At 37.7% G+C, this 26,891-nt stretch overlaps 1 protein-coding gene across 2 annotated transcripts in view; it reads right to left on the reverse strand.

Moving 5' to 3' along the window:
* The window catches only part of LOC143028637 (integrin alpha-IIb-like), a 641,228-nt gene that overhangs the window by 168,120 nt on the left and 446,217 nt on the right, over positions 1 to 26,891 (reverse strand). For both annotated transcript variants that reach the window (XM_076191051.1, XM_076191050.1), the window contains exons 18-19: positions 5,506 to 5,672; positions 4,954 to 5,128 (exon numbers count right to left, since the gene is read on the reverse strand). In XM_076191051.1, the coding sequence (XP_076047166.1) occupies positions 4,954 to 5,128; positions 5,506 to 5,672 (342 nt within the window). The remainder of the gene's footprint in view (positions 1 to 4,953; positions 5,129 to 5,505; positions 5,673 to 26,891) is intronic.

Consider the following 26,891-nt stretch of genomic DNA (forward strand, 5'->3'; position numbering starts at 1 on the left):
CTCCACCTCCACTCCTCCCTTTCCTGCCACATTTGCACCCAAGTATCTGAAACTATCCACTTCCTCCAGTTTCTCACCCTTTATGCTCACTTCCAGCCTGCTGTCACTCTCTCCCCCTCTACATCTCATCACCTTACTTTTGCCCACATTTATCTTCAGCTTCCTTCTTTCACACACCTAAAACTCTGTCACTAACTTCCTCAATTACTCCTCTGATCCCGCTACAAGCGCAATGTCATCAGCAAACAACAACTGGCTCACCTCCCACTTTTTCTCCATTTTCTTTAACCATCTCCAGCTCCTGACCCACTACCCTTGCATTCACCTCTTGCAACACCCCATCCATGTAAAGATTGAACAGCCAGGACAACATAACACATCCCTGACAAAGTCCCACCTTTACCTCAAACCATTCATTCTCTCCATTTCTAATCCTAACACAAGCTCTGCTACTCTCATAAAAACTTTTGACTGCTCTTAACAGCTTTCCTATCCCATATATCTGCAGTACAGATTGACCTCTCATTAACGGACTAAAAGGGGGGTAATGGTGTCTGTTGATGTGAATAATCCGTTGATTTGGAGTGGTTTTCCGCTTGAAAAAGGAGTCCAATTCTGTTTCCCTTTCTGATACTGTTCATGAATCAATAATTCTCTTAAAGTGTTCATAATAAACCTGAATGTCACTGTTAGCAGAGATATCAACGTAAGTTATGAACGTGTCAATAGCCTGGCACATCTCCGACATCACAATCTTGTTAACTAGTAAACAAAACAAAGTGCGTGCCATCATGCCACCAGCCACTCAGCGGACAAACGCCGAACTAACGGACGCATTCACCCTACCCGCGAAATTTAGACTGTGAGACCGGACCAGGTGATTTCTGACCAGACCAGCGGATTTTGTCCGTTGCATCCAATATCCGGTAATGCGGTGTCCGTTAATGAGAGGTCAATCTGTACCTCCCACAGTGCCTTCCTGTCTATCCTATTGTAAGCTTTTTCCAGATCCATAAAAGCCAAAAACTCGTCCTTACCTTTTCCTATAACTTTCTCACATATCTGTCTTACCATAAAAATCTGATCTACACAACCCCTACCTATCCTAAAACCACTGTTCCTCACCAATTACTCCCGCTGTTCCTCTCCTAATCCTCTTAACCCCTTCCATACGGTGCCGCATATGTAGGCATCATGAGGGGCAAGTGGATATGCGAAGCTGCCATATCGGCGTCTTGATTATATTCACTGTAGTTGCCCCATTCTCTATAAACTGCCCTTAATCACATTCTCTATGGTTTTCAAAATTCACGGGTGAAAGAGAGAACGATCGATATAAGCGGTGACTATATCTTATGATGCGAATATTATTACGACACGTCGTACGGCTGGCATTGGCTGCTGCCCGCGAGATTTAACCACTTCAGTACGGGACTTAAATCTCGCGGGCAGCAGCCAATGCCAGCCGTATGACGTGTCGTAATAATATTCACATCATAAAATATAGTCACCGCTTATATCGATCGTTCTCTCTTTCACCCACGAATTTTGAAAACCACAGAGAATGGGATTCAGGGCGCATTTGGGAGAATGTAACAAAACAGGGGCGACTACAATAAATATAATCAAGACGCCGATATGGCAGCGTCGCGAATCCACTTGCTCCTCATGACGCCTACGTGTGCGGCACCCAATGGAAGGGGTTAAGGCCCGTACTGAAGAGGTTAATCAAGACCCTCCCATAAGCCTTCCCAACTACACTTAACAAGCTGATCCCATCTGAAACTACTACACGCACACATGTCCCCCTTTCCCTTGTAAAGCGGAACTATACAGGCACTCCTCCAGTCTTCCGGCACTCTACCCTCTCTTAAACAAACATTAAATAACCTCACCAGCCAGTCCATCATAACACTACCTCCCTTCTTCAGACATTCTGCATGGCATCCATCCAACCCAGGTGCCTTACCTGCTCTCATCTTAACAGCTGCTTTTACTTTATCCTTCCCTATTTCTCCTTCATTTTCCTCACTCATCATTCTCATTTTCTTAGCCCTTCCCACTGCAACTACCTTTCCCTCCCTATCCTCTTTCACATTTAGCAACTCCCTAAAATACTTTGCCCCACCTTCCTCTCACTGCCTTCTCTTCCATTATTATTTCTCCATCTGCACCTTTTACCTTTTCTTCTCTACTTGATTCGCCTCCTCTTCCTCTTTTAATTTTCTTCCAAAACATCTTTTTATTACTTTCAAAACTTCCTGTGATACTTTTATCCCATTTTACATCTGGTCTCCTCTTTGCTTCCTTTATCTTATGCTTAACTTCCTTTCTCTTTACTTTGTACCTCTCATACAATTCCCTCGTCCTAATTTGTAGCCAATCTATGAATGCCTGCTACTTCTCTTCTACACCCTTCTTTGCTTCCTCATCTCACCACTCACTACCCTTCCTTCTATTTCCTCCCGCCCTCCTTGTTCCACACACCATCTTTGCACACCTTATGACTCCCTCCTTGAACCATCCCCATTCCTCATCCACTCCTAGTTCTACTCTATCCTTTACTCTCTCCCACTCCTCTTTCCGCTTCTTATACTCGTTCTCCTTTTCTTTCTCATTTAAGCAGTTCACTCTAAGTACCTCCCTACCTTCTGCCCTTTTCCTCTTTTTCCACCTATTCTCCACTCTCAATTTACCTTCCACCAGAAAATTATCTGATATTCCCCTACTCTCTCCCCTTAGGACATGTACATCCTTAACTCTTCCTACCATACTCCTGGTCACCACTATATAGTCCATTAACGCTCTATCTGCCACCCTTCCATCCACCACCCTCTCCCATGTGTACTTATGCTTGACTTTCTTCCTAAACACTGTGTTTGCTATCATCAACTCTCAAGACACATCTCCACCATCAATTCTCCACTACGATTTTTACCTGGAACTCCCTATTTCCCATTCACTCCGTCTATTGGTTCGTTTCCTACCCTAGCATTAAGGTCTCCCAATACAACTACATTGACATTTCTTCCTAATCCCTCTATTCACTCATTTATATCTACGCAAAAAGCCTCCCTTTCCTCTACCCTCTTCTCACTACCAGGCCCATACGCACTTACAAAAACCCACATATCCCTTCCTAGCTTCACCTTCATCCACATCATCCTTGATGAAACCTCCTTCCACTCCACTACAAGCTTACTTATCTCTTCACTTACTAGTATAGCCACCCCTTCTCTCCCTCGTCCACTCTTCACTCCTGAGTACCTCCCAGCTACACTCTCAAACTCACATTCGCCCTTCCTTTTCATTTTAGTTTCACTCAAAGCCAGCACATCCATCTTTCTTCTCACAAACATATTGCCTATCTCTTCCCTTTTACTCTCATCTGTACCACATCCACGCACATTAAAAGACCCAAACCTTAGGGTACTGGTTGCAAAACTCCCAGACCCTCTTATGCCTTTACTTTTTTAGGAATGTCCCCTTTTGGGGCTACAGGTAGCAGAACTCTTAATCCCATCCCCGGTCACGTTTATTGTTGCCATTTACAACTCAAGTGGAAAGACTTGGTGGTAGCATTCTCTTCCCCCACCACAGGGTAGGCGAAACAAGGAAATGAATATTCAGAGAAATGGTACAGGACGGTAACAAGGGGTTGGGTGACAGCATAACGGAGGGACAGTCGTAGTATAAAAGTGTCATCATTTCTCTATGAGCAGAGTTTTCCTCTATCACAGACAAAATGATGTGTGGCTCTGGTCCATAGGGGAACCCCATATGGACCCTAAAGCATCAACTGCATGCTAATTTGCTACAATAACATGCAGCCAATACCCCAGATGGAGGATGGACATAAATAATACCCACCAAGAAAATAGGAGTCTTCTTTTCACCCCTACATCTGCAACAAACGATGGGATTGATATACAGACGCTCCTCCACTTACGTTCATTCGTTTTATGTTTTTTCGATTTTACGTTTGAACTGACTGTAAAAAAAAATTGTAAAAAAATTTTTGAGTGAATTTTTTTGTTTAGCGCGCTCTCCGTAGTTCAAACGATACTTATGCATGATGCTGCGTCCATTGTTTACATGGCACAAACGACAGACTGAATGTGCCTTGCCTCCTCCTCCTCCTCCACCATCTCAATTTATGTAGCTTGAATTTAATTTATTTGAAATTAATGTTATTATTTTACAATGTTATGTTTATAATTAATGATTTAGGGGTGTTTTATAAGATACAGTAATAGAATTTATGGATGTATAGTACAGTAACAACTTACGTTCACTTTCACGTTACGTTCGGCCGTTCGGAACCTAACTAAAATGTAAGTTGAGGAGCGTCTGTAATGTATATTAACCTACTAACTTGATCCCAATCATTTACAGGTAAAGATGATGTAATGTTAAAAACATGTCACAAAGTACATCCACAGCAATGCCTCTTCACTTAATTGACAACCCCCCTTCTCTGTCCCCTCATGCAAAAAATAGAGAAGATGGGGAGAAATCCCTTCAGGCTGCATCAAACTATCATCTGTACACAGACATTATCCACTCACCCCTATCCCCTGCCTTCTCCCTTCCTTGTCAAGCAGTCATTCCCTTCTTGCTCAAAGCCCCCTTTACTCCATTCACTTCTGCCTTTCCCACTTCTTTTGCTAATCTTCTTCACTCATTCTTTCCATGTGTGTAAGAAGTGGAAATGAGAGAAAGAGTGGTCAAGATAATGAATACAAAAATCATAACTGAGGAGGTAGAGAAAGACATTATAGCAGCATACATCCCTCTAAAAACAAATGCATGGAATGCAGCTGAGTACAAAGAACAAATGAAAAATACAGCTAAATATTTGGATAGAATCACTGAAAAATGTGAGAATATCATTCTGATGAGGGACTTCAACACTATCATAAAAATACACAAATGAAAGGGCATTAGCCTTACCTCTGCCGTAAGGATTGGTGATGGACCCTGGTTTAATAGGGAGTAGACATGTTTGAAAGATGGCCCAACTTGCTCTGGAGTTAGGGAACCATTGGCACGCTCACTGATGTTTAGAAATGGTCCAAGACCCACAGTTGAGTTGGTTACAACACGGATTACCTCCTTTGTGCTCAATCTGTGGAAGATATTTTTTGTCTCTACTTAAATCTGGATAAAACCTTCAACAAGGTACCTCACAAATCACAACCATAGAGATTGAACACATTGAAGAACTTAAAGGAAACATTAGAACAGATGAGGGGTTTCTTAAAAAACTATTAGTTGAGTATATTAGTAAAAGATAGACTATATTTCTTCCTTGAATGATGTATAAGCCTATCTGGTGGCCATTGTCAGTTATCTGGGAGCATTGGGTCTCCTGCACAAGAGACCTGGGGCAATGGCTTGATTGATTTCCACACAAAATGAAGGATGTGAATAAGAACAACAGAATACAGAAGGTAGCAACCAAATTGATCCCCCACCTTAGAAGGCAAACTTATGCAACCTTACCCTGAGGCATCAACATCTAGCTTTGTCTCAATAGGAACCTTGAGCTGAGAAATATGGTTGCCAGAGTCAGTTTTGTAGTTGTCACTCCTAACTTGGAAGGTAAAGTGCAGATCATCCTCATTCAAGATTGCTATCTGATTATAACTAAAATAGATCTGGAGGCTCACCTGAGGTAAGAGGAAAAAGAGATTAGACAGATGCGAGACAACTTATCCTTTATGTTCTGCATATAATCCAATTTGTGAAAATGGAATAGAAAATCGTTAATGAATAGTGAACAGCAGGTTCTAAGTGGTAAGGCTTCTAGCTTTAGGTTACAAACTGTACTGAAAACACTTACCCTCAGGTAATATACAAAACATTATCACCAAAGATCAACAAGTTTATACTTCTTCCAATTAACCAATTATAAACAACTAAAGTGGGCTAAAAAATTCCATGTATCATTATATGTGCATTTCAAATTGTGGAATAGTTTAAGAAAGTTCTCCATTTCAAATTGGATTAATGTTGGAGGGAAAACAGTAACTTACACATATTTACAAGTCACATATTCTGCAATTCACTAGTTAAACAAGTGATAGTCAAACATGCATAGAATCATGATCCCACTATATATGGGGCAGCAATTATAATCACCACTTAGATATCAAAAAACTGATACACTGTGCCTCATGTGTCCTTACCATAGCCAATCCATCTAATAGTACCTCTGATCCCATTTAAATATTGTATTAATGTTCTGGTGAGGAATTTGTTGGTTTGCACAAACTCTGGAGCATAGAAGTGTAGCAGATAGACTTACAAATTCAAAATATGTAAAATAATCTTTTATCTATTTTCTATCTACTAGTCTATTCAAAGGATAGGGATAAGCATGAAAAGTCAGCTTGTACTTGACCATGATAAGGCTTGCGCTTGAGTTTGATGAGTAGGCTTGAGCACAAGCATGAAAGGTGGCTTGAGCATAGGTTCACACATAAGGACAAAAGGGATGTTGTAGCCTCACACAAGAACAGCAAAAAATATAGCTCTGATATCTGGTGGTTTAACTTGCATGAATACACATATGCACCATGTTTCAAGGTTTTATATAATACTCCTGCATGCTGTGCTAGTAGTACATGCTTCTATTAGATGACTTATTGGGTAGTAACATCTTCATTATTGATGTAATACATCTTACATATCTAATTTAAACAATTATTTACATTATAAATTCACAAATTCTTTAAAAAAGCTTGAAGATAACTGATAATACGAATTGGAAAAGTTTTTTCTTCCAATTTCCTGGATTTTTTCAGTTTCTTCCACTGCAGGGGAAATACAATATATATATATATATACATATATATATAATATATACATATGTAATATATATATACATATATAATAAATATAATATATACATATGTAATATATATATATATATATACAAATATATATATATATATATATATATATATATACAAGCACTCCTTGTTTAACGACCTACTCGGTTAACGACAACGCAGAGTAACGACGGGCTTTATGACAGACCAATATTCGTTTAACGTAAATTTCCCGAAGTTACGACGTCGTGTACGATAAGTTGGCTGAGGCAAATTTGTATGATGTTATAAATGAACTTGTACGGTGGATATCAGCTGTGAGGTGAAGTGTTCTGAAGCTTAGGTCTACATCCTGCAAGCTGCAAAAACTACCTGGGGTAAAGTATCTACCGGTATTGGTAAATTTTTAGTTTCAACCATGGGCGCAATATAGCCATAGAAAATTATTTATTAATTTTGTAAATTATAATGTATCAACGAAATAAGCAATTTTGTGAGCGGAAAAAAAAGTGCTAAAACAGATTTTGTAACAAATTCATGTCGGACAAATGGTACGCCATGTTTGTTATGATAGATGCCGACATCGAAGAAATGAAAGGATGATAAATTTGTCTAAACTAAACTAACCTAACCTGTGTTTAATAAATAATTACCTGCAAATTAAATGTCATCCGGCTCGTCCTCATTGTCATCGTCGTGAGAGACATTTGCGGGCTTTTCAACCACTCTCTCAGCTTGCGGGGTATACAAAGTTCTTGCAGCTTGAAGGAATGTATGTATCTCCGCTCCATAACATTCCTTCAAGAAAATGTACCTGGCGAGGTACTATCGGAAGTACCGAGGCCGTCAATTGACAGACGATAAGATGGCATCCCGATCCTATGCTACCGACTTCGTTCATTAGCATATTTGCTCGAAGCAAGGTATCTTTTATTTTCATTTCCTCCCACAAAATTGCATATTACATTGATACATTTTAATTTACAAAATTAATAATTAATTTTATTGCTATATTGCGCCCATGGTCGAAACTAAAAAAAATACCCCAGTATTTAATATGGAATGTCAGCATACGCGGATTTGGTCATACACGGTAATTTCAGGAACCTAACCACCGCGTTATTTGAGGGTTTTCTGTACTATCAAAACAGTAAATAAAGCTTTAATGTACTGTATAAGAGGCAAAATACACGAAAATAAAAATACATGTATTGCTGGACATTGTACATACAGTACATGTACGTATATGTATACACTTTCGCTTAACGACCAATTCAGTTAACGACAACGACAGCGACGCTGGTCCCAATTGTCATGAAACGAGGAGTGGTATATAAATATATATATACAGACGCTCCTCTACTTACGTTCATTCGCTTTACATTTTTTCGATTTTACGTTTGAACCGACTGTAAAAAAAAATGGTAAAAAAAAAATTGAGCGAATTTTTTAGTTTAGCGCGCTCTCCGTAGTTCAAACAATACTTACGCATGACGCTGCATCCATTGTTTACATGACACAAATGACAGACTGAACGTGCCTTGCCTCCCCCCCCTCCTCCTCCACCATCTCAATTTATGTTGCTTGAATTTAATTCATTTGAAATTAATGTTATTATTTTACAATGTTATGTGTATAATTAATGATTTAGGGGTGTTTTATAAGATACAGTAATAGAATTTACGGATGTATAGTACAGTAACAACTTACGTTCATTTTCAACTTACGTTTGGCCGTTCGGAACGTAACTAACACGTAAGTTGAGGAGCGTCTGTACATATATATATATATTATATATATATATAATATATAAATATATATATATAAAATATATATATATATAATATATATATATATATATATATATATATATATGTATATGCTGGTAAATTGTGACAAGTTGATGAAGGTGGAAAAAGAAGTCACGGATCTAGTTCCAAGTTTCTGAGTTTATTCCTGACCAGTTTCACTCTATGCTTCTGAAGAAGCATAGAGCGACACTGGTCAAGAATAAACTCAAAAACTCAGAACTAGACCCGTGACTTCTTTTTCCACCATCATATAGATATAGATATATGTGTGTGTGTATATATATATATATTTATATATATATATACATATATATAAGTATGTATATATATATATACATGTGTGTATATATATATATGATCGTAAAGAGCTGGGGCCGTATACACAAAACTTGTTAGCACTAACAAATAGCAGTTAAGGGTAACAAATTCCTGTTAAGGCTAACATTTAGCTGTTAAGCACTAACAGTGGATACAGAAAACTTGTTAGGGCCTTAAAAGTACTGTTAAGATAAAAGTGCTGAGGAGGACTATTAAGCTCTTAACAAGTTCCTGTTAGTAGAGAAGATGGCGGAGCAACAACTAAAAATATGACTGCGAGTTTATCGACAGCGACGGGACATATTTAACAAGTACAATGATGACGAACTCATCAAACGCTTCAGAATGAACCATGCTGGTATTATAAAAATGGCTGATTTAGTGAGGGACAAACTTCAATCCCGAACAGAACGGAATCGACCACTGAGTCCAGAGACGAAGGTGGCAATCTATGATATTTAGCCACAGGTAAAATGCAGCAGTGACGAATTTGGGACCTCGCAAGCATCAATCAGCCGTGTCATTACTCAAACAATTGATGCACTATCAGAACCAGATATTGTAACTCAGTTTGTAAAATTCCTATTGACTCGCCAAGAAGTGCAAGTAAAACAAGCAGAGTTCATGGAAGACTGTAGGTTTACTGGTGTTGTGGGTACCATAGATGGCACAAACATTAGAATTGGGGCTCCAAGTGTCGATGAACATTTATATGTAAACAGAAAACAATGCCATAGCATCAACGTGCTTTGTCATGCCTCCCTCTTATCCTTGTGGTTTAAACTTGGCTTGAATCGCCCATTTATAATTATTTTTTCTCCATAATCACGTTGATCAAGAGGAGTGTTTCCTCTTGTGACCAGTTTGGCTTCCTTTTCTTTTTCTGTGTTTCTTCTGCCATGTCTATGTCCTCTGAAATAATTGTTGAGTCTTCTGTCGGAAGATTTGTCTGTGGCACGGCCGCCTGTACAATGCGCCTTCGTCCAAAAATATCTGTCGTTGGTTAATAAGTACTTCTAAAAACCCATACATACGATATCTATGTGCTATCATGATACTTTATTAATAAATTCTGAACAACTGCATTAATAACACTGTTTTATGTGTGCAATTTTTTATAATACGTCCATTTACATGTTCACAAGCTGCTAACTTCAGCGCTGTTTAGCAGTGCTTGACAAACAACTGTTTGCTAGCTAACAGTTGTTAGTTAAGCATTGGTGTATAACTTTTAGTGGTTTTCTGTTAGCTAGCAGAGATTGTTAAGGCTAACAAAAAAGTTTTGTGTATACGGCCCCTGGAGTCCAGGAGCTATGTTATCGGAAAATTTCGAAACACTACTCAGAGTAACAGAATTTATTACTGATGTTTCGAACCCTGTCTGGGGTTCGTCCTCAGGGTTATACATAGTAAGCAAAAGGATTCAATTATATATTATACCGATTTTCTCTGGGACAGGTCCCATCGGATTGAACAAATTTGAACAAAAAACCTATTACGAATGACAAAAGGAAATTAATTTCAAATTTGTATAAAGCGTCACTCAAATGAAAAGAATTGATAAAACCACATAACCCATGTCATAATAAACGGAACAATACAAATTCTAAACGACACCCAGAAATTAATAACAGAGTAGGTACAAAGTGTCACCAAATGGAACCACCGAAAATAAGAAATAAAATAAAAGGGCAAAAAGAAAAATATCAAATGTCACAGACCAGACATAAAAGCACTAAACGAGTCGTCTGTCAACGCTCTAACTGTCCTGTGTGTCCTTATCAGTACAAATTAGACTATAAAATAAAACAAAAACAATACTAAAAGACAAAAAGAAATTTAATTACAAAGTTAGCCCAAAGTGTCCACAAAAATAGCAAAAAGGAAATAAATGACAAACTGACATAATGAAATGGGAGGAACACAGCCATCCAGTTCGAAATGGAGAGGGAAGTGAAAGGACAGTTGCCGTTCCTGGACGTCTTGGTAACGAGATGTGGGCACAGTATGACTACATGTATATAGAAAGGATACTTATACAGACAGGCTCTTGGATTATGAGAGTTGCCACCCGGTGGAGCATAAGAAGAGTGTGGTCAAGACGTTGTGGTCAATAGTGGGGAATTTGTGCTCGACTGAGGAGAACTTGAAAGAAGAGAGGAAACGCCTGGAGAAGGTCTTTGCGGACAACGGGTACCCCAAATCGGTCATTAGAAGATGGACCACAGCACAGGGAAGTAGAAGAAAAACTACAGCGGACACGAGACAGGCGGCAACTAGAAGGATTACCTTACCATATGTGAAGGGGGCATCTGAGGTGGCTGCTAGACTATTGAGGAAGCACTGTGTTGAGGTAGCTCACAAACCCGCCAACTCTTTACATGGTGCTCTTACTAAGGTAAAAGATACGGAGGAGAAAGAGAACAAGACGGGAGTGGTATATGATATTGGCTGCGGCAACTGTTGTACTCGCTACATAGGAAAGACGGGTAAGAAATTATAAACAATAGTTAGAGAACATCAATGAGCTGTAAATCGTAAAGATGGTAGTTCGGCGATATTCAGGCATTGCCAGGAGGAGCAGCACGAGATGGATTGGGACAACGTTGGTGTGATTTACAGAAACAACAAGAAAGGAGAGAGGCTATTTTTGGAAGCTTGGGCCAGTGACAGCAACAGCGTCAACAGATGCATCAATCTAAATCCAATTTACAAGGGAGCGAAAGACAGACAGGACAGAAGAAGCAGTGAGCGGAGGCCAGTGTAGTGTTATGTCGGGACTTTGATGTTTGGCATTCGCGTGTCTTTTGCGCTTTTTTTATTTTTTGGTAGTCCCATTGTGATGTTACTTTATTTAACTTTGTCATCATTTTCCTTTTCTTTTATCGTCCAGAATTGGTTTTGTTTTGTTTACTGTTTTGGTTCGCTGCTGTTGAGTTAATTGTCATTTTGTTGGGTTTGTCTTCTATTGTTTTTTGTCCCCCCCCCCTTTTTCAGCGGACACTTTTTAACACTTTGCAATTTCTTTTTGTCATTCAGTTTTGGTGTTGTTGGATAGTTTTGATTTGTACTGATAAAGGGAGCTAAGCACAAGCAGAACAGAAAGAGCGGCGATAGGCGACCCGTGTGGTGCTTTTGGGTCCGGACTGTGATTTTTGATATTTTCATTATGTCGGTTTGTCATTTATTTCCTTTTTGCTATTTTTGTGGACACTTTGGGCTAACTTTGTAATTAAATTTCTTTTTGTCTTTTAGTGTTGTTTTTGTTTTATTTTATAGTCTGATTTGCACTGATAAGGACACACAGGACAGTTAGAGTGGTGACAGACGACTCGTGTAGTGCTTTTATGTCTGGTCTGTGACATTTGATATTTTTCTTTTTGCCCTTTTATTTTATTTCTTATTTTCAGTGGTTCCATTTGGTGACACTTTGTACTTACTCTGTTATTAATTTCTGGGTGTCGTTTAGAATTTGTATTGTTCCGTTTATTATGACATGGGTTATGTGGTTTTATCAATTCTTTTCATTTGAGTGACGCTTTATACAAATTTGAAATTAATTTCCTTTTGTCATTCGTAATAGGTTTTTTGTTCAAATTTGTTCAATCCGATGGGACCTGTCCCAGAGAAAATCGGTATAATATATAATTGAATCCTTTTGCTTACTATGTATAACCCTGAGGACGAACCCGAGACAGGGTTCGAAACATCAGTAATAAATTCTGTTACTCTGAGTCCAGTGTTTCGAAATTTTCCGATAATATATATATATATATAAATATACACTAGTCAAATTACCCACGCTTTGCTGCGGGCAAATGATGATCATTTTAATTTTGATAGAATTTGTGGAGAAAAGTTTCACGTATCAATATAACTCAATAGAAAAGGTAACAAAAATAAAATGTTAAGTAAGAAAAAAATTAATTTGAGGAGGGAGACACGCTCTGGAAATAGAATATACTTATCCAAGTAGCCTGGGTTATGGTGTATATATATGGTTTTGGGGGGAGTTTGTGAACAAACAGAGGCTACTACTTTATTATAGTAGATACAAATGATAGTTATGCAAGTACTTTGGGTTATAAGGTTTCAGAATATATATGGAATAATCTCTAACCTAACCATACCCCACCTAATTTTAACCATTAACCCTAACCAAAATAAAAAAAAATTTTTAATGAAATATAGTTATCCAAGTACTTGGAGTGATGGGGTATCAGAATATGTATGGTTATGGGGGTCTACCTCCAAAACCCTAGGAGTTGCATGAACAAACAGACAGATAGACAAATGATAGTTATCCAAGTACCTTGGGTTATAAGGTTTCAGAATATATATGGTTATAGGGGTCTATCTGCAAAAACCTAGGAGTTTGTAAATAATCCCTGACCTAACCATACCCCACCTAACTTTAACCTTTAACCCGAACGAAAATATTTTTTTTTGGAAATGAAATATATTTATCCAAGTACCTGGAGTAATAGGGTATCAGAATACATATAGTTATGTGGATCTATCTCTAAAACCCTAAGAGTTTGTGAACACACAGACACAGAGGCTACTACTTTATTATGGTATATATATTTATATATATATATATACACATATATATACATATATATATATATATTTATATATATATATATATATATATATATATATATATATATATGTATATACATGCATATATATATATATATATATATATATATATATATATATATATATACATATATATATATTTAGAGATCAAATGACAGATGAGAGATTTTGGATGGAAGTAAAATGAAGCTGCTCTCGGAATAGATTATACTCTTACATTACTACCACTTTGATCTTCTTCAGAGAGTTGCCTACAGAAGGTTTTACATGTCACACTTTTATATCACTCCTGAGGGGCCTCTCAGTCAGGTCACAGTGTCTGGGTGGTGAGCATTTGTCCGGTGTTTCAATGAGTCTAGTATATGAACACTTGCCACCTTCGATAAGCAGATAAATCTCTCTCTTCCATTAGCGTTTTCTTTGACGTTTATATATGCAGCTTCAATCGTTTTTCTTGTCTTCTTTTCATGACCCTTTCTGAGGATTTTGGCCTCTTTCCAATGGGGAAGGTGGCCAAATTTGTCCGCATGCTGAACTAAGGAGTTGGATGTCCTGTGCGCTCTAAGGTTATTTTTATGTTCTGAAATATGTTTTTCTAAACCTTGGCTTGACTCACCAATATAGGAGGCTGAGCACCCTTTACAAGAAATCTCATAAACCACACTTAGCTCATTGATAGGGCTTCTTTCTTGTCTTTTCACAATTCTCGCTATTTTGTTAGATGAGACTTTGTCTGTTTTGAGTCCACCTTTCATTAGGAGACGATTGATATTCTCGGTGTTAAGCGCGTGGGAACGGTTATGTATGTGTATGTCTTCTCATTCTTGGTTTTGTGGGCATTTGTCCTATTGTCGATTTCTTTGGCTTTGTTCCTCATCCTGCAAATTAGGCCACTAGGGAATCTCAGTTCTTTGAATGTTTTCATAATATAATTGAGCTTATCTTCTAAATACACATTACTACAAATTCTGTAAGCTTGAAGGAAGAAACCAATCAGAACTCCTGTTTTCTCCCTTTTGTTATGACCTGAAAAATAATTGACAAAATCATTTCTGTTTGTAGGTTTCCTATACACGGCAAATTTGCCGAGTTCTGCTAGTGTGGAAAATAAATTGAGGAGACTCAATGGTGTCAATAAAGACATCCAGTTCTCCATTGAGATAGAAAGAGAAGACAAACTACCATTTCTTGATACATTGATTTACAGGACAAACGGTGATGTAAAATTTGCAGTGTATAGGAAACCTGCGAACAGAGATGATTTTGTCCATATATTTTGGCTTAGGACCTTCTTTCTTTTACAGTGTACAGAAAACCCACACATATGGGGAGCTATGTACACTTTTACAGCCACCATCCGGACAAAATTAAATATAGTGTTGCCTCAGGTCTCTTCTTAAGGGCACTTAGATTATGTAGTCCACATTACTTGGAAATGGAGACCACAATTATTAGGAATCAGTTAAAAAGAATAGGGTATCCTGATTGGTTTTTAAATAAAGCCCTAAGTAAAGCCAAAATCAGTCATTATGGACCCACTTCTCATTCCACTAAGGATTTTAACAGGGACAAAAATTATATCAAACTGCCCTATAATAAGTCCATAAATGATTGTTCCCAATTTCTACTAAAGACATAAATGCTGTATTTAGTTATCCTAATAACCTGTTTAAGAAAATAGTTAATGTACATCAAGGACCTAGAGAAAAGTAAATCAAGGTATTTATAAACTTACATGCTCAGATTGTAATAAGGTATATTGGAGGCAAACAGGCAGAGATTTACACACTAGAATGTAAGAACACAAGAACTCAGTAAGACACGAACAACAAAATTCTGCTGTTTTCCAACACATAGACAAAGAAGGACACTGTATGGACTGGAATGAACCAAAAATTATTTTCAACTCCAAGTGTAGTTTCAAAAGGAAAATAATAGAATCTTCTTTGATTAAACAATTTCCTAATTCTAATATCTCAAGTGGACAATGGTCACCAGACTGTATTACTACCAGGGCAGTCAATAAATCATTATCATCCTTGGTGAAGGCAGGTGACTTTCCGTGCAAGGCAATACACGCCACTTGAGGGATTTATGAAATTTTTGGCTCGAAGGCCAAGCGCCGGAGCCGGTAGGCCATTCAGAGCATTTTTATCTCATATAGATAAAAATTCAAGTAAAACAGTAAAAACAATAAACAGTCACAAGAACACATCACAACAACATACACTCACAAGCACTCACTGGAGCAAAGAAGAGAGAGAGGTGACCTATTGACCATCTACAGAATCATGAAAGGCACAGAGGTACTCGATAGTGAGAACTTACTTAACTGGGACAAAAGAAACACAAGAGGACATGGAAAGAAAATAAAAAAACATAGCTATAGAAGAGAACTGAAGAAAAACAGTTTTCCTCATAGAGTTTTGGACACTTGGAACAAACTGGACAATGAAATAGTATGCGCAAAAACCATTCATGAGTTTAAAAACAAACTAGACACTGCAAGATACAAAGGCGGGACAACACGAGCATAGCTCCCCTTCCCGCAAAATACAACTAGGTAAATACAACTAGGTAAATATACACAATCTTAAATTTCATAAAATAAACCGATGTCTTTCAAAAACTTTACAACATTCTTCACATGAGCTTCCTCCCCTAAAATTTCTTTAAAAAATAAATATTAAAAAAAAAAATTGCCCTGCACTTATTAGAGAATGCAGGGCACTGAATTAAAATGTGTTTTATTGTAAACACTACTTGGCAAGTGGGACATTGGGGGGCCAGCCTTTCTGCTCCACTTGCCATCAGAAATTTATGGGTAATGCAGGAATGGCCAATTCTCAATCATGTTGGAACAATACTTGACCTTCTGTCCAAAGAAGGACACTTCCAAGGGTTCATCAAGGGGTGAATCTCTTTTAACTTATAACTACCGTCCAGCCCTGTCCATTGTTCTTGCCACTTTTCCATTGTATAAAGACGAATTACTTGTTTGAAGTCTGTATGTGGGATCTTTTGGTCTGTTATATGGTTGAGCCTAGTGGCGGCTTTGGCTGCAGCATCGGCCTGTTCATTTCCAGAGATACCCACATGGGACGGCACCCAGCAAAAGTTTACTTTTATTTTCTTTCTGTTGTTAATGAGAATCAACCAGTCCTGTATTTCTTGGATTAAAAGGTGACGAGGTAATAATGTATTTAGAGAGGATACAATGCTCTTGGAGTCTGTGAAAATAACGACGTTCTTATTACATGGAACAGAATTAAAAACAAATTTGAGGGAGTTGCTGACTGCCAGCAGTTCAGCAGTAAAACCAGAGCTAAAATGAGGCAACTTTCTCTTTAAAACTGTGCTATCAGATACAACAGCACAACCAACACCATCTTGGGATTTTGATCCATCTGTATAAATAAAAATTGAATCAGCATGTACTGATAAATGTTCTAAAAATTAGCTTTTTAGCTCTACAGCAGTTTTATTTTTCTTCTTTTTAAGAGGACATATTACAGTGGGGCATCGGTTCAAAGGAAGGAATTTGGGAGGCGTGATCTCAGCAATTGTATTAGGAACAAGTCCTACCTTCTCTGTCCCAACTTCACATCTCACTTCTAAAGGTTTCGGCAGAGTACTTTTCCTTGGAGCTCTGTCTACCGGCTGCTTTACAAATTTGAAGTTTGGATTCTGTTTGGATGTCAAGACATGAGATATATATCTAAGGCTTAATTCCTCCCTGCGAATATAGAGGGGAGGAACTCCTGCGTCCACATACAAGCTATCCACTGGAGATGTTCTATAGGCTCCCAAACAGATCCGCAAAGCCATATTGTGGACTATATCAAGCTTCTTTAATGAAGTTTTACATGCCGATCCATAAATTTGACATCCATAATCCATTTTGCTAAGGCACGATGTTTGGTAAAGCCTTATTAAAGTTATACGATCTGCTCCCCAGTTGAAACAAGACACTACCTTTAGTATATTAAGTCACTGTTTAACAGTGTATACAACCTCGTTTATGTGATGAGTGAATGTCAACCTTTTGTCCAAAACCAGACCCAAGTATTTTACTTGATCTTCATATGGTAATATGACACCCTCTAAGAATAGTGTTGGTATCTCTTCCTTGCATCTTAGTCTGGAAAACCTTATGGTTTTTGTTTTTTCGGCAGAGAATCTGAAGCCCCTGCTATTAGCCCATGCTGTTGCTAAGTTAATAACCTCTTGAATCTTTTGGCCTGTTTCTAATGTTGTCCATTTGCTGCACACAATAGCGAAGTCATCAGCATAAGCCAATCCATGAACTCCTGTGGGAACTTGTTCTAACAAACTATTAATGGCTATACAGAAGAGTGTAGGACTCAGAACACTTCCTTGGGGAATCCCTTCCTCTTGAAGATATGCACAAGAGAAAGAAGAGCCCATTCAGACTTTTAGATAATGGTCAGACAAGAAATCCTTTAAACAATTGAACATATTACCCTCGATACCCCACTCTGCAACGTGCTTCAGAATGCCTCCCCGCCAGGTAGTATCATAGGCATTTTTCAAGTCAAAAAACACACCAATGCTAGAGTTCTTAATTGCAAAGGCATTCTGAATCTCACAAGTGATAAAAAGTAAGGGGTCCAGAGTGCACTTATTTCTTCTAAATCCAAACTGTTGGTTAGATAGATTTTTAGATTCCAAAAACTAAACTATAACGCATATTAACCATTCTTTCATAGATCTTACAAATGCAGCTAGTGAGAGCAATAGGTCTGTAACTTTGTGGGTCATGAGAGTCTTTTCCTGCCTTTAAGATTCATATGATAATTGAAGTCTTCCAAGATTTAGGAGAAGATCCACAAGACCAAAATTTGTTCAGCACATTTAAAAGGAATTTCTTCGACAATATGGATAAGTGACCAACCATGGAATAAAGAATGTCATCCTCTCCAGGAGAGGTTGGGGAGGATAAAGATAAGGCATGATCCATTTCATCCAAGGTAAAAGAAGATTATATGCCTCCAAGTTCGTATTGGTAGGAGGAATAATCGTGGTCTTGGCTCTAATTCTTCTGAAATCATCTGAATAATGTAATGGACTTGAAATTTCAGCATAATGTCTTCCAAAAGCCTCTGGTACTTCTCTTGTATCTGATATAAAAGAGTCATTATCTTCAGAATGGGTAAAGGAGATGGAGTAAACTTTCCTTGTAATTTTCCAATCCTATTCCATTCTAAGGTAGGGGAAGAGTCATATTTCAATTCGCTAATATATTTAATAAAGGATTCCCTCCTTGCTTTCTTGAAGATTTTCTTCTGCTTTGCTCGAGCTCTTCTGTACGTTATCTTATTGACTAAACAAGGATATCTTCAATATCTCTTATAGCAAGTTCTTGTAATCTTTCTGCTTAAAGCACATCCATCGTTCCACCAGGGGACTACTGGGCATTGAGGTTTACCAGCTGTCCTAGGAATGGAAGAGAAAGCACCAGAGAGTATCATGTCTACCAGATAATCATATGCATCAGAGTTACTACAAAAATCACTAGTCTTATGATTAATCTCTGTGGATCTCCTAAAAAATTCTCAATTAGCCTCTCGTGTCTTCCATTTAGGTAAGCAACAGGAGGGAGTGTTCTTTAAATATTTGATATGGATAGGCCAGTGGTCGCTACCATGTAGATCTTCATCTATTGACCAACTGTAGTCTAATCTTAAGGATGATGAACAAATAGTTTGGTCTATAGCAGAACTTCAGTTGTGAAAGACATCAAACCTAGTTTTGGAACAGTCATTCATCAAAATGACATCGTTATCATAAATAAATTCTTCAATTATATTGCCCCAGGGGTCACACCTTGATTCACCCCATAGAGGATGCTTGGCGTTAAAGTCACCCATTAGAATAAAAGGCTCAGGGAGCTGGTCAACCAAAGATTGTAGGTCTTTTAACTCAAACTGACGGGGGGGGTCCGACCGACGATGTAGAGTCTGGGTTATTAGTTCCTTTCTTAGATTGCTTATCACGATTTGGGGAAGATGGAGATGAGGGTGGACTGTGGAGTCTTTTACTGCGCACAGCTTCAGACTCCATAGCTTTGCTTCTGTGCGCCTCAACTGAGTGAGGCACATCAGTCCGTCATTCCTTTATTGGGGAGCCCCCCAAGTTTGGAAGGTTGACTGATTGAGAGGAGGCTTTATTAGAGAAACCCTGTGAGGTTTCACCAATGGGAACTTTAGGTGCCCCTCTAGATGGGGCAGGAGACATTCCCTCAACTGGGGATGGGAGAACCTCTGCAGAGGAGGGTTCATGAGTACTACAATTTCCAAGTTGTGGAGAAGAACAATTAGGTCTAGTAGTGACTCTTTCATGTTGAGGCTTGGGTTCAGCATTTGGTTAATCCTCATTGCTTCTGTGCACCTCTACCATGTGAGGCACGCTAGTCAGCAATCCCTCTACTGGGGAGTCCCCAAAGTCTGGAAGAGAGATTGCCTGAGAGGAGGCTTCATTAGAAGAAGCCTGTGAGGTTTCTACAATAGAAACCTTAGGTGCCCCTCCAGATGGGGCAGGGGACACCCCTTCAACAAGGGGTGAGGAAACCTCCGCACAGGAGGGTTCAGAAGTATTAGAAATTCCTAGTTGAGAAGAAAGACAGTTAGATTTCATAGTAACAATTTTACACTGAGGCTTGGGTTCAGTGTTAACAGAACCATTCATATTGGCATTTTTATTTATATTAGGTTCTACAGTTGGCTGATCCACTTTACTATTTGTTTTAACAACATCATTGTATCTTTTGGAATTACTTAATAGTCTTTTAGCATGTCCTACACTTATATGTTCTGCATGAGCTTTTAGTAGTATTTCCTGTTCCTTCTTATAAATTACATAGTTCTTATCTTTGGCATCATGCTCTTCTTTACAATTTATACAAACTGTTGGGCGGGAACAATCCCCATGTTCAGGCTAAGCACATATCAAACATAGTTTGTCCCTTGCACATCTGCAGGAGGGATGGCCAAAACCATAGCAGTTAAAGCACTGAAGGGGACGGGGCTTAAACTGCTTCACATAATCTCTTTTTCTATCTCTACATAATGAGGTAGATCTTCACCAGAAAAACAGGATAATCATAGAACAAGGGATTTTAGCAACCTTCCAAACATTAGTTGGGCACATTTCTAAAATTTCTTCTTCCTCAAATCATACAGATCTCTACTAATAATTACCCCTTTGGCATAACTAAAGGTATAGTGGGGTTTAACTTCCTTAATGTCGGATTTCTGTTTCAAGTTAAGCACCATGGCAGCTTGTTCATAAGATTTTACATGAATTAAGAAGGAATTTCTTCCAAATCGTGATACCTGCGAGTTAGTCAAATTACCAGAACCAAGCTGACTCTTCAAGAATCTTCTAAACTCGAACAAGTTAGCACGTTCCTTTGCAAGAGTGATAATAAGCCCCTTGGCTGGATTGGGAGGCCTCTGCACACTTTCCTTCCTTTCCTCTACCAGGTTTTCTGGATAAAAGATATCCAGGTTAGGTGGCACTCTAGCAACAAGTTGGGCCGAAGATTAATTTTCATTACAGTTATTATAATCCAAGCAGGCAGCAGCTGCATCCTGATTAGAAAGAAATTAGATCCAGACTAGCCAAGCTTTAAACTTGTCAGTTAGTTTAACCCTGATCTCTTTAATTTGTCCAAATTTACGGAACTTTTCATGTAAGTCTGTATATCTCTTATCAAGAGAGACATATTTTAGATGTAAGATTCTATGACTATTAGGGGCAGTATTTGAGCTATTTATTGGTTTCCGAGTATCTAAAGATGTTTTTGTCACTTCAGAATCCATTCTAATTGTAAGTTTCTGGGCTACAGAATTATCTATCAATGAAGTCTTAGTATTTTTACCAAAGTCCTTTTTCAAGCCAGAGTCATCAACTGGGGGTTTTACTTTTGCTGAGTCAATAGCGTCAACATTAGGATTGGCAATATTAGGAGAGGGATCGGGGGGTTTAGGAGGATCAGGTAGTGGTGGAGGTTTAGAATATTCAGTTTGAACAGCCGCCATGATTGTGTATATTTATGAGGCCACACCATATATTAGGAAAGAAAGATAAATGCATAGAAGATACTGCAGTTGCCTGATGCCTCAAGCAATAAAAGAAAAGTCTCTGCAGAGTCAGGAAGTTCCAGAAACGACTATTTACACATGCAGGGCCTCGGAGGTGAGTTAGAGACTTTGTCAACCCGGGGTTTGTCCTCTTTTGTTTTGTCCCATTTAGGATGGGTCCAGGATAGTCACTCTGCATGTGTACTGGATAGGGAGAAAGGAAGTCGGCAGCCTAGTACCTACCTCACAAACATGCATTCCCCAGTCGGTGGGCTTTCGGCCCTCGTGGTATACATCCCCACTTGACTGGGTTCAGACATGTAGCTTGAGAGGCACCAAGATACCAGAACCTTCCTTAACAAGTATTAGAGAAAGATGGTGAAAAAGGAGAGTAGGGTAGCAAATATGAAGGGTAGGGATAGGGGAATTCAAAAAAGAAAAAAAAAAAAAAAAAAAAAAAAAGGCTCAGTTTTCGTCTGGTAGCTTAGGGCTGACCTCTCCAGTATGGTTGCACCTGGCTGGCACAGCTCAGCCTGTCCTTGCTACACAGAAGCCCCCCCACTACATCAAAGTACTGGGCCTCGGGGGGGTAGACGCCAATTGAGCCCTGCCATGTTTCTTCTCCTTCTCTGTATATTAGACATGTATTTTTCTCACTACCCTGTATTCCACTGAAGAGGATCACAATCTGTGATTGAAATATATGGATATCGTCTACTTCATCTCTTCTTATCCAACACAGTGGGTCTTTGTTGAATATATATATATATATATATATATATTTACATGTATTTCTATTTACCTAGTTGTATTTTGCAGGAGAAGATATTTACATGTATTTCTATTTACCTAGTTGTATTTTGCAGGAGAAGAGCTATGATTGTAGAGACCCACAGTTGTATCTTTTTGCATCCAGTTCTTTCTTAAAGTCATGTATAGTTTTAGCACTCACTGTTTTCTCTTTCAATTTATTCCATGTATGGAAAGCTATTCTTTTTCAGATCTCTTCTGTAACTGTCCTTCTTAAGTTTCTTCTTGTGTCCCCTTGTATTTCTCTGTCCCATTTAAGTAGATCATCCCTATCAAGGATTTCCATCCCTTTCATAATTCTATAGATGGTTATCAAGTTGCCTTTTTCTTCTTTGCTCCAGAGTTAATAAGTTTAGTTTGTCCAATCTTTGTTCGTATGTCAACATGCTAAGTGTTGGTGCCATCTTTGTTAGTGCACCTTTGAATTCTTTCTAGTTTCTTTATGTTTATTTTTTGTACTGGGTATCCATAGTGACTCTGCATACTCTAATTTTGGTTTTATCAGTGTAACTAGTATTTTCTTCACCATTTCCTCATCCATGTAGTCAAAGGCCACTTTCATTGATCTTATTAAGTTGTAGGTTTCTCCAACTATTTTGTTTACATGTTTGTCTGGTGTCATGTCATTTGAAATGATTACCCCTACGTCTCTTTCTGAGTTTACTTTTATAACGTCATTTGTTCCAATTTTGTATTGACTGGATATTCTATTTTTGCTTTTTCCAAATTCCATTATACTACATTTTTTAATGTTGAAATTCACTTTGTTCTTTTTACTCCAATTCGACTTTGTCCAGATCTCCCTGAAAAGATTTGCAATCTTCTTCGTTACTCTCTTCAATAGTTTTACATCATCTGCAAAGAAGTTTATATAACATTCAATTCCTTCATCCATGTCGTTTATATAAATAGCAAACATTATCAGAGCCTACACAGAGCCTTGGGGTACTCCACTTATCATGTTTACCCATTTTGAGTTCTTTTCTCTAAGTATCACTCTCATTTTTCTTCCTTCCAAGAAGTTTTTCTTTCATTTTAATAATTCTCCTTGTATTCCACCTATCATTTCAAGTTTTCTTAGTTTTTTTTTTTTTTTTGTACTTTGTCAAAAGCCTTATGTAGGTCCAAGAAGGCACAAGCTGCCCAGCCATCTCTTTCTTGTATTATGTCTAGCAATCTTGAGTAAAAGCATATTAAATTTGTAGTACATGATCTTCCACTTCTAAATCCAAATCGGTTGGGGTTTAATATTTTGTTCTTTTACAAGTGTTTTGTCCATCTATCTTTAATAACTTCCGCATATTTTTGCTATTGTGCTTGTAAGGGATACCAGTCTATAATCTATTGGATTTTCTTTATTTCCTCCCTTATATATTGGTACAATACTAGCATTTTTCCAGTCTTGTGGTACTTTTCCTTCTTTAAGTGAGAAATCAATTATCTTGTGTATTCTATCTGAGTTTGTTCATGCATTCTTTTAACATCCAGTTCACTATTCCGTCTGGCCCATGTGACTTTCTGACATCATTTCCTTATTTGATCACCTTATTTCTTTCTGTGTAACCATCATTTCTTAAATTTTGGAGGATCCTTCCTGGTTATTATCCCACAATTGTGAGCTTTCAATTGTAAAAACAGACTTGACCCTTGAAGTGTCTGGTCATTACTTCAGCCATTTCTACATCTTCTCTGTGTATTCTTGATTTCCTTCACGCAGTTTTACTATTTCATGTTTGTCTTTTAGTTTGTCATTTACATATCTGGAAAATAGTTTAGGCTGATCTTTGCATTTTGCTATTATATCTTTTTCATAGTTTCTTTTTTCCTCTCTTCGTATGTCTACATATTCATTTCTCAGTTTGATGTATATTTGCCATTTATTCTCTTTTTTGTCTCTTTTCCATCTTTTCCAAGCTCTCTTCTATCTTTAGCATCGCTACACTTTTTATTATACCAGCACTTTACGTACTCCCTTTTCTATTTCTGCTTAGGCACATATTTGTCTGTTCCCACTTTATATATTTCTTTGAAAATGTTCCATTTCTCTTCTGTTTTTGTTTTATCATTTTCAAATTTTTCACAAGAGGCATTTTTAATTTTATTTTCTAAGTTTTACAAAATCAGTTTTGTTGTACATCAATCTTCCTTCTCTATGTTTCTTGTTCCTTCTTACCACACTCTGTTCCTTAAGTTCAATCTCTATTAGTATGTGGTCACTCTTTCCAATTGGTGTTTTATAGTTTATTTCTTCCACTATTTCTGGTTCAGAGGTGAATATCAAATCTAGTCTTGATGGTTCTTCGTTATGTCTAAATCTAGTATTTTCTTTAACCCATTGCATCAATGTGTAATCTATGGTCATATCAAGTAGGACATTGCCCTAGAGTTCGTCTCCACCTCCCACTGTCAATTCTTCCCAATTTTTTTCTTTTGCATTAGTCACCCATAATTACTATATCTTCTCCATATTTCAGTATCTTGGTTAATTCATTCTTTATGTCTTCTAGTAATTTTGAGTGTTCGCTGTCAGTCCAAGTCTTAGTTTTTGGTGGCACATATACAACTACAGTATAAACCTTCTACATTTCATACTGCTGTTATTGACTTTAACTGTGATTAATTCCACATTATCTTTTCCTTCTGTTGCCTTTATTACATTTAGGTCCTTTCTAGTCAATATCATGACTCCTCCCCCCTGTTTCTCCATCCTATTTTTCAACCAAAGGTTGTATAATCGTTTTCCCATCCTATTTGATTGTATAGTACCCTTCAGTTTTGACTCTGCAATTCCCATTATGCCAAGTTTCTCTATTGACAGATAGTCATTCAAATAATTTAATCCTGAAATCATACCATCAATATTTGTATATGCCACTTTTAATTTTTCTTCTCTCTTTTTGGGTTTAGATTTCCATTTTTCTGATGTACCATTTTCTCAGTCTCAGATCCAGCACTCGCCAAAAACCTTTTTTTTTTCGTCTCCATTCTTTTCTCGTTTTTTCCCTTGGCTTCACTTCTCATTTCCCTATCTTTCTCTAATTCCTCTGCATTCCATTCCTTTTTTATCCATACATATATATACACACACACACACTCCACCGAACGGACGGCGTAGAGGACGATCTGAAGAAAAAGTGAAAATTTCGTGGATCACAAAGCAAAGAGAGTACCTATTGTATTTACAGGGTGGGGGAAATTGCTCGTGGTGTAGTGGGAAGGTGAGGAAAAAGGAGAAGGGGAGGGATTACTGAGGGAAATGGAAGGAAATGAGGAAGGAGAGGACTTGGCTCAGGCAGGCAGACATCATGTAAACAAAAGAGGTCCCGACCAATTTAGTGATGACAAAATGTCTAACAAAAATGTAAAGATTAGAAACATAGATAAGAACAGTTCAATGGAAGGTGAGGATAATAATTTCCAAGGATTTAAAGAGGGGGAGGCGGATACAAACCTCCCCCAACTAGCAAAACTGGAGGGAAGGCTTGAACAAATGACCGAACATTGGGAGATTAGGTTCGGTAAAATGTCAAAACTTGCAGAAAAAGTTGAAAGATTGGAAGAACTAGAGAAGGCGAAGAAAAACTTAACTGATGAAATAGAAGAACTAAAAAGACAGTTAAGAGAAGTAAAAGAGGAGAATAAAGAATTAAAAAAAGAACAATAAAGACAATAAAGAAACAATAGCAAAAGAGGCACAGGGGTGGAGGAAGATACAGGAAAATAGTAAAGTTGCATTTGCTGATATAATTAAACAGCAAGTGAAAGAACAAACTGAAGACTCAGTTATCAAAGTGATGAGACAGGAGAATATTGTAAGAGACTTAGCAGACAAAAAGAAATGTATAATTATATTAGGAATGGAAGATAAACATAACCCAGATAGAACCTCAAGAATCAATGAGGAAAATGAAAAAGTAAGCAGTTTACTACAATTAGTTCAGGAAGATGAACCAGAAATAATTAAACAAATCGAAGAGAAGTTCAGACTCGGAGAGTATAGTACAGATAAGACCAGACCAATTAAGATTAAATTCAGGTCACAAACGACGGCAGAGAATATCTTATCAAAAACAGGGAAACTAGCAACAAATGAACAATATAAAAAGGTATGGATAAAAAGGGAAATGAATAAAGAGGAAAGAGAGGAAGAAAAAAAGAAAAGACTTGAAGCTAAGGAAAAAATCGAGATGAGAACAGTCAGAAAAAGAGAGATTCTATTGGAGAGTAGTGAATATGAAACTAAGACAATTCGACATACAAGAGAAAAACAAAAGGGAAACAGAGAACACAATGGAAGTGGCAGAAAACTAAGAGTGTCTTACACAAATATAGATGGATTAATAACAGGATTGAATGAGCTGAATGATTATTTGAAGGAAAAAGAACCGGACATAATGGGAATTGTA

This window comes from Oratosquilla oratoria, chromosome 9 (assembly GCF_046742065.1).
Source record: "Oratosquilla oratoria isolate Oo_2021 chromosome 9, ASM4674206v1, whole genome shotgun sequence".
In the NCBI taxonomy this organism is placed as follows: Eukaryota; Metazoa; Arthropoda; class Malacostraca; order Stomatopoda; family Squillidae; genus Oratosquilla; species Oratosquilla oratoria.